Below are 17,298 nucleotides of genomic sequence, written 5' to 3'. Positions count from 1 at the left end.
ATATTCGGAAAGACAAAATATGAAAGTGCAAAACCCCTAAGAGAAAAGCTCCATTGGCTTTCAGTTAAGGAACGTTCAGTGTTCAAGGTTTGTACACTGATTCATAAAATCATCCATGTCAGACCTTATAGATTTGCCACCCAGGAAGGCTAGAAGATCAGCACGCACATTCTTGGGACTTCACTTCCCTAGCTGTAAAGGTCTAAAATACAAACTAGTACATGCGTCCTGTTTTCCCTATATCGGCACGCAGCTGTGGAATGCATTGCCAACTGATCCGAAAAATATTCATGACCTTATCAACTTTCGGAATTCACTAAAGACCTTCCTTTTTAATAAGACGTGCCACACTAATCAACAATAGGAACTCTAACATATCAATACTTACCTGACAATCTGTTTATTTTCTGATTTATTGAACTGATTAGATCCATTATGTTATACCTGTTCTTTTTGTAACTAATTATCTATCTACTCTTGAATGGCGCTTGACATGATGAAATATTGTAAGCCACATTGAGTCTGCAAATAGGTGGAAAAATGTAGGATACAAATACAACAAATAAATAAATAAATAAAAGTAAAAATAGAAGTCCATAAAAACGACAGAATATGATTTTCTGGCACCAGCATTGATAACCTGTTTCTTTAACTGAGCAATGAATGAGTGGTTCCCAAATCTGTCCTCGGGATTTTGTGATGTATGTCATGAATATGCATGGATATGCGAATATGGGTGTCCTAAAAGCTAGATCAGTCTGGAGGGTACCTGAAGACACATTTGGAAACCACTGCGATAGAAAATCAGATTACGATTCCAGTATTTGATAATCGCTTCTCTACCGCAGTGTTACTTTGTGAATGTTGTAGAAGTAAAACTTATATCTTCTGTTGACACTGCAAACAATTGGTATTACAAGTTATAAAAAAGAAAAAAAAATTCACCCAACAAAGTGCAACCTGAGTATCCTGCTTTAGGACATAAGACTACAACCTTAAAAAAACACAAGTCCAGGTGCTCGTCAGGGATGTCTTTTATTTTTTTGAGTATGGGTGAAGGACGTCCACGTGTTAGGTGCTTTGGTTATGCCTCCATCCCTGCGACAGGCAGTTGAGGATATCCAAAATGTGGCTATTTCTGTGAGAAGAATGTCCATGCCTTTACTATGCCTCCAACACCCCCTTTATTTATTTGGATTTTGGATCATAAGTAGCAGTAGTGGGATTTGAACTGGCCACTTCTGGATTACAAGACCAGTGTTCTATCCACTAGGCCACTCCTCCACTCAGCAACAGTCTATGTAGAATCACCAATAATAGCAACATTCTATGTAGAATCTCAAATAGTAGCAACGTTCGATGTTCCACTGCACTAACCACTAGGCCACTCCTCCACTCCACTCCCTTGAAATTTGGCTGATTCCTGTGGGGGCAGTTCAGGACGTCCAAAATGTTTGAAAGAAGGACATCCACGCCTTCGCTATGCCTCCGCTGACACACACACACACCTCCCCCTCCCCCCCACCAGGGACTTGCATACTGCTGCGATGGACCTGAGTATGATATTTGAGGCTGGCAAAAAAAAGTTTTTAAAGTTGTTTTTTTCAGGGTGGGAGGGGGTTAGTCACCACTGAGGGAGTCAGGGGAGATCATCCCCGATGCCCTCCAGTGGTCATCTGGTTAGTTCGGGCACCTTTTTGAGGCTTGGTCGTAAGAAAAATGGAGCAAGTAAAGTTGGCCAAGTGGTCGTCAGGGACGCCCTTCTTTTTTCCATTATCGCTCGAGGACGCCCATCTGTTAGGCACGCCCCAGTCCCACCTTTGCTACGTCTCTGACACGCCCCCGGGAACTTTGGTCGTCCCCGCGACAGGAAGTAGTTGGGGACGCCCAAAATCGGTTTTCGATTATGCCAATTTGGGCGACCCTGAGAGAAGGATGCCCATCTCCCGATTTGTGTCGAAAGATGGGCGCCCTTCTCTTTCGAAAATAAGCCTGTATATCTTTTTGAGATGAGGTGACCGGAACTGCACACAATACTCAAGTTGTGGTTGCACCATGGATTGATAAAGAGGTATTAAGATTTCCTTGGTATTGCACTCCATTCATAATTCCTAGAATTCTATTTGCTCTTTTGACTTCTTCATGGAAAGGGTGGCGAATGCGTGGAATGGCCTCCCGATGGTGGTGGTGGAGATGAAGACTGTATCGGAACTCAAGAAAGCTTGGTACAAATATGCAGGATCTCTAAGGGAGAGGAAAGGATAGTAGATGTCATGGATTGGCAGATTGGATAGGCCATATGGTCTTTATCTGCCTTAATTTTTCTCTGTTTCTATGACTTCTGCTGCCCCCAAAGATGAGGATTTTAACATGATGTCCACAGTGACTCTTAATAAGGCCACCATCATTGCACGCCTAAAGGTATAATTATTTTTCCCTATGTGCATTGCATTGCATTTGTTCACATTAAATTTCATCTGCCATTTAGATGCTTCATTGTGGAGGCTTGCAAGGTTCAAATTATTTCTGCAACTCCTCACAATTTCCTTGTGATTACCCATTTGGATAATTTGCAAATTTATTTACCTTACTCATTGCTTCCAGATCATTTATGAATATGTTAAAAGGACTGCTCCCAGTGCAGATCTCTGGGGCACTCCATAAGAACATAAGAATAGCCATACTGGGTCAGACCAATGGTCCATCTAGTCCAATATCCTGCTTCCAGCAGTGGCCAATCCAGGTCACAAGTACCTGGCAGAAATCCAATAGTAGCACCATTCCATGTTACTGATCCCAGGGCAAGCAGTGGCTTCTCCCATATTAATCTCAATAAGACTATTCTCCTTTCTCCGTTGAGAAAACTGACCATTTAGTCCTACTCTATTTCCTATATTTTTAACCAGTTCTCAATCCAAACTAAGGCATTGCCTCTTTTTTTTTAATGTTTGAATATTTTTATTAAGCATCATTACAATACAATAATGTAAACGTATTCATTTTCCCCCCACGTTTCCCCCCCCCCTCCCCGCCCTCCTCCCCCTCCCAGCTCTATTTCAACTGTCCTTATTGGGTTAATCGCTGAAATCGAGACCACAGTTCAGAAGATGGGTTGTACCTTCCCATTCTTTTGTCCGTTAGTTGCTCCAATTCCCCGACCAGGGAAAGTTTCAGAGTCCAGTCCAGCTCTGAGGGAGCCCTCTGTTTCTTCCAGTGCATTGCAATGACACTCTTAGCCGCTGTTAAACAAATCCTCTTAAGGCGTCTTTGCCATTTAGTTCCTCTTCTGTTACCGAGACCCAAAAGACACCAGTGCGGCGTGCATTGGAACGGCTTATTCGTGCTTTCTGAAATTTTTGTCGTTACTGTCTTCCAAAATGGTTGTAGAGTCCGGCACGACCACCAAATATGCAAGCTAAGGCATTGCCTCTTATCCTGTGACATTTTAATTTTCTGGAATCTGACGATCTGACGAAGAAGGGCAACCTTCGAAAGCTAATCAAGAAATGTATTAAGTTATGTCCAATAAAAAAGGTATCATCTTATTTTCTTTTCCATGTTTTATTTTGTTTGATTTCTATAGATTCTACATGGAATGTTGCTATTCCACTAGCAACATTCCATGTAGAAGTCGGCCCTTGCGGATCACCAATGTGGCCGCGCAGGCTTCTGCTTCTGTGAGTCTGACGTGCAGGACGTCAGACTCACAGAAACAGAAGCCTGTGCAGCCTTCTACATGGAATGTTGCTAGTGGAATAGCAACATTTCATGTAGAATCTCCAATAGTAGCAACATTCCATGTAGAATCTCCAATGGTATCTATTTTACTGTCATAGTAATGCTTGAATGTTTTCACTTATATACACTGTCAGCTAGCACATTTGCTTATTTCCGATCTGAGGAAGAAGGGCAACCTTCGAAAGCTAATCAAGAAATGTATTAAGTTATGTCCAATAAAAAAGGTATCATCTTATTTTCTTTTCCATGTTTTATTTTGTTTGATTTCTATTGATAACCTTAACAGTGGACTAACACGGCTACCACACTCCTCTACTTAATTTTCTGGAGAATCTCTACTGAGAGATTTTGTTAGGATAAATACTTTCTCAAAACCCAGATACACTATAGTGACCTGCTTACCACTATCCAATGTTAACACTTTCAAAATAATCTGTTTCATAAGGCAATCCTTTCTTTGGTTAAATCCATGTTAGTTTGTCCAAATTAAACCAGTAATAAGGCATCGCCTATGACTTTTGCATTGACCTTTATTTCTCAGCAGAAAGAAGGTCCTATTTCATGGTACCATAGACTTCGTCAGTGAAGGAGGATATTTGTCCATCATATCAGGCCTTCTGCCTACCACCTAGTAAATTCTGGGACTTTTGATTGCCGATGGATATCCTCTCTTTTCTTTGCTTCCTTGTTTCAGAGACTCTCCAGTTCATTTTCGAAAGTGATCGCCGGCCACCTTCCGACATAAATTGGGAGATGGCCGGCGATCTGAACCCGGCGAAATCGGTATAATCAAAAGCCGATTTTGGCTGGGTTCAACTGCTTTCCGTCGCGGAGCCGGCGAAACATCAAGGGGGCGTGTCGGTAGGGTAGTGAAGGCGGGACGGGGGCGTGCTCACGAGATGGCTGGCTTCGCCTGATAATGGAAAAAAAAAGCAAGGCTTGATGAGCATTTCGCCGGCTTTACTTGGACCCTTTTTTTTCACGACCAAGCTTCAAAAAGGGGGCCCCAACTGACCAAATGACCACCGGAGGGAATCGGGGATGACCTCCCCTTACTCCCCCAGTGGTCAGCAACCCCCTCCCACCCAAAAAAAGACTTTTTTGCAAGCCTCTATGCCAGCCTCAAAAGTCATACCCAGCTCCCTGACAGCAGTATGCAAGTCCCTGGAGCAGTTTTAGTGGGTGCAGTGCACTTCAGACAGGTGGACCCAGGCCCATCCCCCCTCTACCTGTTACACTTGTGGTGGTAAATGGGAGCCCTCCAAAACCCACCCGAAACCCACTGTACCCACATGTAGGTGCCCCCCACCACCCCTTAGGGCTATGGTAATGGTGTAGTGTTGTGGGGAGTGGGTTTTTGGGGGCTAAACAACCAAGGGAAGGGAACTATGCACCTGGGAGCTATTTTTATTTTTTAATTTTTAGAAGTGCCCCCTAGGGTGCCCGGTTGGTGTCCTGGCATGTGAGGGGGGGCCAGTGCACTACAAATGCTGGCTCCTCCCACGACCAAATGCCTTGGATTTCGCCGGGTTTGAGATCGCTGGCATTAGTTTCCATTATGGCCGAAAACCGATGCCGGCCATCTCAACCCTGGCGAACTCTGACATTTGGCCGGGCCCAACCGTATTAGCGAAGAAAAAGATGGCCGTCCATCTTTTTCGAAAATACGGTTGGCTCCGCCCGCTTGTGGCACCGGCCCCGGAGATGGCTGGCCAGCTATCTGGCCGGCGCCTTTCAATTATGCCCCTCTCTATATTTTGCCTACATTGGCAACCCAGTGCAATACGTGACAGAAAAATAATTGATATTTCTTAAATCTCGTGTGGAACGTCTCCAATGTTTTTGCTTGATTCTCGCTTGCATGTTTGGCTAGATCCTTGGAAGCCTCATCTGGCAAGATTAAATAATGGAGGAACATACAATGCTTGGAGTACAGAAGTGAACAGAACAGAATCACCCTGGATCCAGGTATTTCTTTGGTATTGTTCTATTTTACTGTCATGCTGTGTAGGGGGAAAAAGCTGCCAGGTGAGTAAGGGAATGGACTTTAATCCAAACTGGCTTAGCTGTTAGGCAAGACCAGGCAAGTGCCTATGGTAGCACCTTCCAAGGGTCTGCAAACTGCAGTCAGAACAAAGCAATAGATCCTGATAGACACATTCTTTTATCTACAGGGAGACTGGGCAATTTTCAAATAGCTCATTTACCAAATAAGGAGTCCTTTTACTGTGCTGCACTAAGCACTAATGAGCACCTAACCAGTGGCGTAGCTACAGGGGTCCACAGGAGCCTGCCCCCCCCCCCCTCCAAATTGGCTCTGGGACCCCTAGTTTGGCTGGCAGGGGTCCCCATCCCCTGCCAGCTGAAGTGTTTATCCAGTGCTGGTCTCCGTCTCTCCACTGCATTGCCTGCCCTGCTCTTCCCCTCACATCGCGTGCATGCTCGTTGCTCATGCTCAGTTTCGCTAAAACAAGCATGCACGTGACGTGAGGGGAAGAGCAGGGCAGGCAATGCAGTGGAGAGACCAGCGCTGGATAAATGCTTCAGCTGGTGAGGGTTGGATACCCTCGCCAGCCAAGGTATGTGAGGTGGCGGTGGTGACGCGGGGGATCAGTGGGGAAGCGGGCCAAAATGTGCCCTCCCACTTTGGGCCCTGGACCCCCCCCTCCCCCACATCGTGGTATGGCTACACCACTGCACCTAACGCAGCAAAAATTGACTAATGCAGGACGTGCTAAAATGTTCTGCGTTAGTTTTTGCATGTTTGTGTGCTAACGGCACGATAAATATTTTTTTGGAAATTATTTTCAGGGGGTGTGTCAGGGAAGGAGAGTGGGCATTCCTGCACTAACCAGTTAGCACATATATTACCTCGCAGTAACTGGTTAGCCCATGGTTAATGTGGGAGTCCTTACTGCCTATTGAATAGCTATGTGAGTGCTGTTGCAGTAAATTTTTTTTTTGATGGGCATGTGTCAATGGTAACATTAGCGTATGGTCATGAATTAAATAAATGGAAAATATGGGCATTTTACAACTGCAGCTACCGCATCTCTCTACAGCTGCAGTAAAACTGCCTTAGCGCACGGGAATGACCAGGAATAAAGTTGTACTAAGGCTGTTTTTACAGCAGTTTAATAGAAGGATCCCTAAGGGAAATAGGAGCACATCTATTCAAACAGGTTTACCCCAACGACTTGACCTACCATAAGCAAACATAAGCAACCCATCTATTTACCGGTTCATCTAATCATTAACAACAATGACTCAGATAATATCTCCTACCAACCTTCTTACCCTCTATGCTCTTCCTCAACTTCTCCTTTATCGCTCCACCTCCTTACCTATCCCTATCCTTTCTCTCATACCTCTTTTATCCCATTTACTCCTTGTTCATTTGTCCTATCACATACCTCCTTTGCTGATTTTGATACTTCAGATTGTATTCTTTTGTTACTATGCAAGCCGCATTGAGCCTGCGACGAGCGGGAAAGCGCAGGGTACAAATGTAATAAATAAATAAGGGATCCTCTTACTAAGGTGTGCTAACAGATTTAGCACGATAGATTGTAAGCTCTGTCGAGCAGGGACTGTCTCTTCATGTTCAAGTGTACAGCGCTGTGTACGTCTAGTAGCGTTATAGAAATGATAAGTAGTAGTAGTAGTAGAGCACACTACATGATAAGACACCCATAGGAATAATATGGGCGTCTTATCATTTAGCATACTCTAATTATGAGCATGCGCTAAATCCATTATCACACCTTAGTAAAAGGACCCCTGAGTGACTTATAGAAATTGCCCTTATTAAACAAACAAACAAACGCAAACACACACACACACACACATATATATACACACACACACATACGTGTATATGTACATACAAAGAAGTGCTATGCATTTTTACAATTGTTTTGGGCGTTGTGATGTTGGGATGATCATGGTGTTTGAGTTTAACCATGAATCACTAACTGTTAGGCAAGAGGAGAAGCCTAATGGTTAGTGCAGCAGACTTTGATCCTGGTAACCTGGGTTCAATTCCTCCTGTAGCTCCTTGTGACCTTGGGCAAATCACTTTAACACTCTATTGCCCCAGGTGCAAAAAACTTAGGGCCCTTACTAAGCCATGTTATGGGCGCATTGACTGTGTACGTGCCTACAATATCCCTATAGGAACCTACACGGTTAACATATGTGCTAATTGTAGACGCGTCAAAAACACTAATGTGCCTTAGTAAACAGGGTCCTTAGACTGTGAGCCCTCTAGGGATAGAGAAAGTACCTACATATAATGTATACAGCACTGTGTATGTCTAGTAACACTATAGAAATGATTAGTAGTAGTAGCATGAAAACCTTGAGCTGATGAACTAGGGGCTTGGAAGTTAATTAAAGGGGGTGCATAATGCAGAAGGTTTTCCTAGAGCAGTGATGGCGAACCTTTCAGAGACCTAGTGCCCAAACAGCAACCCAAAATCTAATTATTTATCGAAAAGTGCCATTCCCCCTCCCCCTCCCCTTCCCCCCTCCCCCGTCCACCTCCCTCCGAGTTCCAGGCCCCCTCCCAGTTCCAGAGTCGGCCCTCCCCCTGAGTTCCAGGGTCCCCTCCTCCCTCCTCCCCCCCCCTCCCAGTTCCAGGGTCCTCCCCCCGGGTTCCAGGGTCCCCGTCCTCCCTCCCTCCCTCCCAGTTCCAGAGTCTCTCCCTCCCCTCTCCCTCCCAGTTCCAGGGTCCCCCATCCCCTCTCCCAGTTCCAGGGTCTCTCCTCTCCCCTCCTCCAGGGTCGTCGTCTCTCCCTCCCTTCCTTCGAGTTCCAGGCCGCCTCCCTCCCTCCGTCCGAATTTTAAAATCTCTTGACTTACCTCGTCGGGGTGAGGCCCAACTTCTTCAGCTGACACTCCAACAGGCACCACAGGCAGCCATCAGGCACTGGCTGTTCGGCTCTGCAGCCGCTCCTCCTCTCGCCTCTCACGTCGCCCCTGGAGTAGAACCCCGGAGGAGCGCAGCGACATGGGAGGTGAGAGGAGGAGTGGCTGCAGAGCCAAACAGCCAATGCGTGATGGCTGCCTGCGGTGCCGTGCTTGCTTTTAAAAAAAACATTTTTGCTTTTTCTTTTTGTAGCGGCCACTGCTGCGAGCGCTGCCATTACAGGCAGCTCTGGAACGAAAGATGGAGGGAAAGTGGCTGGGCACACATGCCAACAGAGAGGGCCCTGCGTGCCCTCTCTGGCACGCATGCCATAGGTTTGCCATCACTGTCCTAGAGCATCCATTACTTTTACACTGGCCCTTTAACTGTGAGAAATATTCTCCTGTTTTGCAAGCACAACCAATTTTATTCTGCTGCCCTTGGCTAGAAGAGGTTCACACCCTGCATCTGCAAACAGACTCTTGCAACTAGACCAGTGGGGTACCAAGGGGGGGGGGCGGTCCGCCCCGGGTGCACGCCGCTGGGGGGGTGCCGCGCACCTGTTGGCCGAGTCCGCTCGTTCCCTCCCTGCTGCTCCCTCTGCGCGGAACAGGTTACTTCCTGTTCCGGGGCAGAGGGAGCAGCAGGGAGGGAACGAGTGGACTCGGCCAACAGGCGCGTGGCACCCCCCCAGCAGGTAAAAATGCACTCGGGGGGGGGGGGAGGGTGTAATTTCGCCGGTAGGGGGGGGCGAGCTGCACCTGGGGGGGGGGGCGCATCGGCGATCCGCCCCGTGTGTCAGGCAGCCTAGGAATGCCACTGAACTGGACCCTTGTCTTTTCACGCTTGGCTAGCTCCTTCTGTTTTGTTTACAAACCAGACACCAATTCTGCTGTTCCAAAAGGTTTTATTCAAATTCATGTAGAATGACTTAAATACAAAGAATGACAAGGGATGTGCATATGCTTTCAATTAAAATGGAAAATGAAGTGAAGCAGCGTGATTTCATTTTGTTTTGTTTGAAAATGGATCAAACTGAACAAACTTTGGATTTTTTTTTTCCTCATTTCATTTAGCAAACATGAAAAGTGAAAGAAACAGCCATGAAACAAAGCAAATACTGGCTGTAAATACCTTCCCCAGACACAAAAGAAATGTTCACACCCTTAGAAATAACAGCGCCTTGCTGTTCAGGTCATTCCTTGTAGCAACCGGGGAGAAACGGTGTACAGAGCGGAGCAGGGCTATAGGGACCAACACCAACTACAAACTTCCCTGGCTGGATGGCAAAAAAACAGATTATTAATTAGTGTAATAAATAAGAAAGTTTTTATAAGGGCTGCACATTTGTTGAAACAACATGAACAACAAAAAAAAACTATTTTAGGCCTTCATTTTACTATTTGCATTTGATATGTGCATAATCCAGTACTTAAACGTTTGTCTTGCATGAACGTACAAGTCCCCTGTCACAAAATTCCCCGGGCCCGGGCCTTCAAGGGGGGCCCAGCACTGCAGTCCCCGATCTCACCCGCCCTCGGCTCCGTCGACTGTCCGCCACCGGGCCGGGCCCCCCGCATTGAAATCATTACAGCATCTCACCTGTCACCTCGCTCCGTGACTGAAAGCCCAGCCAGCAGCAGCAGATCGGATTCGCCTCACTTCGGGCCTTCCCTCCCTGTGTCCCGTCCTCGTCTGAAGTAACTTCCGTGAGGGCAGGACACAGGGAGGGAAGGCCCGAAGGGAGGCAAATCCAATCTGCTGCTGCTGGCTGCGCTTTCAGTCACGGAGCGAGGTGACAGGTGATGCACTGTGATGATTTCAATACAGGGGGCCCGGCCTGGTGGCAGGTGGGGACTGTGGCACGGCGGCCTGGGGGGGCGGGTGCAGCGACAACAACCTCGGGGGCGGCCTTGCCCCAAGCCTGGCCCAGTCTCTCGGCATCCCTGATTATCCCCAGTTATTTCTAGGTTACTGGAGGCCACACTCCCAGTGATCCCTCAGTTTCCAGAAAGCACTCACAGACCAAACACACAAACCACCAGGATTCTTTATCAGTCCAGAGAGGCAATAAACTAAATTATTTATTGTCTTAAAAACAGAACAAGGAACAAAAATGTGCAATCAGCAGAACCTTAACAGGTAACTGAAATATGGATCAATTATAACGTTAACTAAACATTTGTATACTGTTTAAACAGTACCTGGGGAAATCAGAACATATACTACTACTACTTAACATTTCTAGAGCGCTACTAGGGTTTTGCAGCGCTGTACAAATTAACAAATAAGGACGGTCCCTGCTCAGAAGAGCTTACAATCTAAAGGACGAAATGTCAAGTTGGGGTAGTTGAGATTTCCTGAGAAGAGGTGTAGTGATTAGGTGCCGAAGGCGACATTGAAGAGGTGGGCTTTGAGCAATGATTTGAAGATGGGTAGGGATCTGTTCATAGATCCTTAGCAAAGAGATCTGCCTCTCTCCTCTCCCGGGCTAAGACTGAAGCAACACTTCAGGACATAATTAAAACAGGAAAATATCTAATATATTTTACAGGCTTAAAAACACACTGGGTGTCTTTTACTTAGGCACGCTGGCATTTTTAGAGCATGTTAAATATAGGTGCGCACTGAACGCTAAATACGCCAATGTATTCCTATGGGCATCTTTCGTATTTAGTGTGCGCCTATTTTTAACGCATGCTAAAAACACCAGCGGTCCTAAGACCCCCATTGTTTCTTCACATTCATATTTTAGAAAACTGGGCTATGCACATATCAAACCCAAGTGCATACAAATGGCAAGGAAGCGTGGTCTAGGTATGTTTTGGGCGAGATAAGGTTGTGGCAAGTTCGTAGGTGTTTGTTCCTATTTCTGTGTCCTAAAAGGTCAATGTAACTCCTGGCTCGCCCCTCCTTCAGGGCCGCTGGCTAAGCTCCCCAGGCCAGGTACCCAGGACCAGGGATTACAAAATAGATGGGGGACTTCAAGCGAGCTGGGCACAGGCCGGGCTCGGGCTAAATCCAAGTAGGCCAAAGGATATTCTTTTCTGAGCGCTCTGAAGTCCATTCTCGTGCAACCCCCCCCCCCCCCCCCCCCCAGCAATTATTGGATTAAACTTCAAACTGGTTTTTACTTAACAGTAACTTTAAAACAGTTCACACTGCAAATTGATATGTACAGCCAGGGCATATAGCAGTTTCATATAGCAGAGTGGAGGAGTGGCCTAATGGTTAGGGTGGTGGACTTTGGTCCTGAGGAACTGAGTTCAATTCCCACTGCAGGCACAGGCAGCACCTTGTGACTCTGGGCAAGTCACTTAACCCTCCATTGCCCCATGTAAGCCTGCCATGAGTGGGAAAGCGCAGGGTACAAATGTAACAAAAATAAAATAGATACTATTGGAGATTCTACATGGAATGTTGCTATTCCACTAGCAACATTCCATGGAGAAGCCTGCGCGGCCACATTGGTGATCTGCAAGGGCCGACTTCTACATGGAATGTTGCTAGTGGAATAGCAACATTCCATGTAGAATCTCCAATAGTAGCAACAGTGGAGGAGTGGCCCAGTGGTTAGGGTGGTGGACCTTGGTCCTGAGGAACTGAGTTCAATTCCCACTTCAGGCACAGGCAGCTCCTTGTGACTCTGGGCAAGTCACTTAAACCTCCATTGCCCCATGTAAGCTGCATTGAGCCTGCCATGAGTGGGAAAGCGCAGGGTACAAATGTAACAAAAAAACAATTTTCCTTTCATTGTCAACTTAACACAAACAGTCATTGTACATCAACAGTACAGTTTCTCTTTTACTCCTGTCCCATCCCAGATCAGGATGCCCATCTGAATACCCTTTGAATGTCCTGCCAGAAGTGAGGCTTTCCCTCTCCTACCTGGGGTGTCTTCTCCCCTCCCCCAATACTCCTCTTGGCTCCCAAGTTGTGAATCCCCTGCAGGCACCCTCTGCCCTGTGGCAAGGGCTTCATCCTATGAATATTGCAGAAATCCTACCTTTTGTATCCAGGACTTCCCCCTCGGTGCTTGGGTCCTGGGGGGGGGGGGCAAACAAAGACCGCCATTTTACAGACACAGTCCCTTTTATCACTTCCTGGTCCTTCCCAAATCCATCCACCAGGCTGGCAATCCCAGCCTTCCTTGGTGTAGTGACCTTCCTGAAAATCCTTCCTCCCACTGCCCCAGGGCAGGGACATTTTCAAGGGGGAGGGGGGTCACATCAATATCGGGAGTTACAACTGCTACTAGGCACATTTTGGATTTGGTAAGCAGCTGCTATAGAGCAGCACACCACTGGAGGGATTGGGGAGGGGGTTTCTCCCCTCCACCCTAAGTGCCAAACTGGCAAGAAAAACCAATCACTGTGGCAGCATGAGAATAATAACTGGCTGTGTTTCTAAGGCCCTGATGATCAAAAGTAAACGTGGGCGCTACAGGCCATTAGCACCGTACTAGTGCCCGCATTTACCAGCGCAGAATGATCAGAGGGGTCTAGTGCAGCAAACAATGAGTGTGCCGGGCCTTAGCGCAATTAGTGCTACATTCCTCCCTGGGGACTCCGTTCACTGGGTAAATCTCTCTTATCTGCACCCTTCTCCTCCACCGCTAACTCCAGACTCCGTTCCTTTTATCTTGCTGCACCATATGCCTGGAATAGACTTCCTGAGCCGGTACATCAAGCTCCATCTCTGGCCAGTCTTCAAATCTAAGCTAAAAGCCCACCTTTTTGATACTGCTTTTAACTCCTAACCCTTGTTCACTTGTTCAAAACCCTTATTTTATCATCCTCACGTTAATATTCCCTTATCTCTTGTTTGTCCTGTTTGTCTGCCCTAATTAGATTGTAAGCTCTGTCGAGCAGGGACTGTCTCTTCATGTTCAAGTGTACAGCGCTGCGTACGTCTACTAGCGCTATAGAAATGATAAGTAGTAGTAGTAGTAGTAAATAGCATGCAAATATAGTCATGCTCATTTAAATGAAGTAATTTTGTATTCGTCCCCAATGATCAGAAAAGAACGCTAGATTCGAGCAGGCATTAAGGTGTTGGAAGAGAGGATTTCTCATGATTCTCTTCTATCATGATTCTTTCTGCAAAATCTACAGGTTTTGATTACTTTTGGAAGCAGAAGGAAGCCCTTTCAAGCCCATGAGCACTGGTTGTGAGAAACAGCATACACGAATGTGAAGCACACATTGGTGTTCCTGTCCTGCATTTAAATTTAAAGTGGCCATGGTTAAAAAAACAAAACAAAACTTCAAAGCACACATTGGCATCTGTTACTTGCATCTAAATATAAATATCCAGAAAAAAAATTAAGAACACATATTTAGAGTGGAGTGGAGGAGTGACCTAGTGGTTAGAGAACCAGTCTTGCAATCCAGAGGTGGCTGGTTCAAATCCCACTGCTGCTCCTTGTGATCTTGGGCAAGTCACTTAACCCTCCATTGCCTCAGGTACAAACTTAGATTGTGAGCCCTCCTGGGACAGTGAAATATCCAGAATATTTGAATATAGCTCACCTTGAGCTACTACTGAAAAACATGTGAGCAAAATCCAAATAAATACATTATTTGAGATTCTGTTGCTACTATCTGAGATTTTACATGGAATGTTGCTACTATTTGAGATTCTATATGGAATGTTGATATTATCTGAGATTCTACATGGAATGCTGCTATAGTGGAGGAGTGGCCTAGTGGTTAGAGCACTGGTCTTGCAATCCAGAAGAATCCAGAGGTGACTGGTTCAAACCCCACTGCTGCTCCTTGTGATCCTGGGCAAGCCACTTAACCCTCTATTGCCTCAGGTACAAACTTAGATTGTGAGCCCTCCTGGGACAGAGAAATATCCAGGGTACCCACATGTAACTCACCTTGAGCTACTACTGAAAAACATGTGAGCAAAATCCAAATAAATAAATTATTTGACATCTGAATTTGTATCTGAGGCAAGGGAGAGTTAAGTGACTTGCCCAAGGTCACAAGGACCAGCAATGGGATTATGAACCCTTCTCCCACAGAGCTCTATCCGTTGCTTTAACGTAGGGATGGGCAACTATGGACCTTGAGGGCCACAGTTCAGTCAGGGCGTTACGATCAAATATTTGGTGAAGGGCTCCCCCTTGACAAAGCAAGTATTGCGAAACAGGCTACCTGTCGGGGTTTGTGAGCACACCTGTTTGAAAATGAGATAAGTAACATATTGCCTCAATTTTTACATAATGTTATTAATAAAGAGAGAAGAAATTTAAGAATTGGTAGGTTGGGGGTATAGTCAATGATTAGAATATACACACGGTGAGAGGTTCACCGCGGGAGTGAAGTGATACCAGCCGTGGTGCACTTATGAGACTTACCCAGTACAACCCGTTTCAGCATATTTGTACTTTCCAATATCCTCTACTGTGCAAATTGTTTTGAGTTTATAATTTAGTAGAGAAGTGCCTTTGAATTTTGACAGTATATTAACAGAAACAGCTTTAGCCCTGTTACGGATCAACAATCAAGAACAACCTGGATGCAGCAGCTCAAAAATTTGTTTGTTTTGTTTGGGCTGAAGGCAGTGAGGATGTCACGCTGGGGAAACACATTAACCAAATTGGCTTCCTTGTTTACTTACTGGGCTAGAGGAGTGTGGTAGCCGTGTTAGTCCACTCTTAAGGTTATCAATAGAAATCAAACAAAATAAAACATGGAAAAGAAAATATGATACTTTTTTTATTGGACATAACTTAATACATTTCTTGATTAGCTTTCGAAGGTTGCCCTTCTTCCTCAGATCGGAAATAAGCATTTGCTTATTTCCGATCTGAGGAAGAAGGACAACCTTCGAAAGCTAATCAAGAAATGTATTAAGTTATGTCCAATAAAAAAGGTATCATCTTATTTTCTTTTCCATGTTTTATTTTGTTTGATTTCTATTGATAACCTTACTGGGCTAGAAAGGCTCACTTCCACTCGTCTTGGGCAGCTCTCCCCCCCCCCCCCCCCCCCCCCCCCCCAGAGTCTTGCATCTTTCTCCCCGTTTCTTCTGCAGCCTGCAGCTGCTGTCTCCTGTCGTCATTTTTACTGCCCTGAAGAGTTCTGTCTCGGCACCAGTGATTCAGAGTCAGCCTTCTGCCAGCGTCGGGGCTTCTCCTCAGGGGCGTCCTGGACTCTAACGTAACTTCCTCTTTTCCGCAGAGGTAGGAGTGAGACGCACCTGAAGAGAAAGCCCCAACGCTGGCAGAAGGCTGACTCTGAATCGCCGGTACCGAGGCAGAACTCTTCAGTGCAGTAAAAATGACGACGGAGACGGTGGGCAGCAGAAGAAACACAAGATGGTCAGGGTTGGGCTGGGGAGGCTTAGCTTCCCCAAGCCTCTTATAGGGGGCGCCTATGTGTGGCCTGTACATTCCTATTTGCTGTTGTACAAGAACCTTTTATGAACAGTGGCAGGTCATTCTCTATATTTTCTCCTCGGTGAACTATAAAATACTTAAAAAAAATTTTGAAATGAAAAATAATTCCATCCAAGCTATGGTCACATGAAAGATTTTTTTTGTGATATTTTAACTCGAGGTGACAAGCTGCTTTTTGCTTTTACCCAATTTGATAATACATTTTCTGCACTTCTCTTTCAGGTCGATTTGCTAAAGCCGGTAGTAATCACCGGCATTCAAACCCAGGGAGCAAGGCAGGTCTTCACCCAACTGTACGTCACCGACTTCATTGTGACTTACAGCATGGACAAAAGAAAGTGGATAACCTTTAAAGGAAATAGTTCTAACGTGCAAAAGGTCTGTATGAGCTATTACTACTACTAAAAATCATTTCTATAGCGCTACCAGTCGTACGCAGCGCTTCACAATTGAACATGAAGAAAATACAGTCCCTGCTCAAAAGAGCTTACAATCTAAATCAGGACAGACAGGACAAATAAGGATAAGGGTAGGACAGACAGATAGGACATATGGGCAAAGGGACTATTGAAGAGAGGAAGACAAGATAAAGGTTACGAACAAGTGACAAGTTAGGAGTCAAAAGCAGCATCAAACAGGTAGGCCTTTAGCCTGGGTTTGAAGGCGGCCAGGGATGGAGCTTGACGTAATGGCTCAGGAAGTCTATTCTAGGCATAAGGTGCGGCAAGATAAAAGGAACGGAGTCTGGAGTTAGAGGTGGAGGAGAAGGGTGCAATTAGGAGAGATTTGCCTAGTGAACGGAGTTCCTGGGAAGGAGTGTAGGGAGAGATGAGGGTGGAGAGGTAGTGAGGGGCTGCAGAGTGAATGCACTTATAGGTCAATAAGAGGAGCTTGAATTGTATACGGAAACGGATAGGGAGCCAGTGAAGTGACTTCAGGAGAGGGCTGATATGGGCATAGCGACTTTGGTGAAATATTAGTCGTGCAGCAGACTAATATTATAGACAATATTATAGAGCTATAGACAATATTATATGTTCATACCAGGGACAATTCTGTCAAGGGGGCCAAAAGCTAGGCACCACTGCAGCGTGTTAAGCATTAATTCTATAACAGCAACTGGTTGTCCAGATTCAGTGGCGTAGCCAAACAGCTGATGTAGGGGGGGCCCGAGACCAAAGTGGGTGGGCCAAAAATGTAATCTTCACCCCTCCCCCTCTCAGCGCCCCACCCCCTCCAA

General features: G+C 45.9%; 1 protein-coding gene across 1 annotated transcript in view; it reads left to right on the top strand.

The window, feature by feature from the left end:
• The window catches only part of F5 (coagulation factor V), a 154,502-nt gene that overhangs the window by 113,649 nt on the left and 23,555 nt on the right, over positions 1–17,298 (top strand). Inside the window, 2 exon segments of the mRNA XM_030202234.1 lie at positions 5,612–5,706; positions 16,281–16,436. Of these exon segments, the coding sequence (XP_030058094.1) occupies positions 5,612–5,706; positions 16,281–16,436 (251 nt within the window).

Source organism: Microcaecilia unicolor, chromosome 4 (genome assembly GCF_901765095.1).
Source record: "Microcaecilia unicolor chromosome 4, aMicUni1.1, whole genome shotgun sequence".
Lineage (NCBI taxonomy): Eukaryota > Metazoa > Chordata > Amphibia > Gymnophiona > Siphonopidae > Microcaecilia > Microcaecilia unicolor.
Note: the sequence above shows the minus strand (reverse complement) of the source record. Positions and strands in the feature narration are given on the sequence as shown.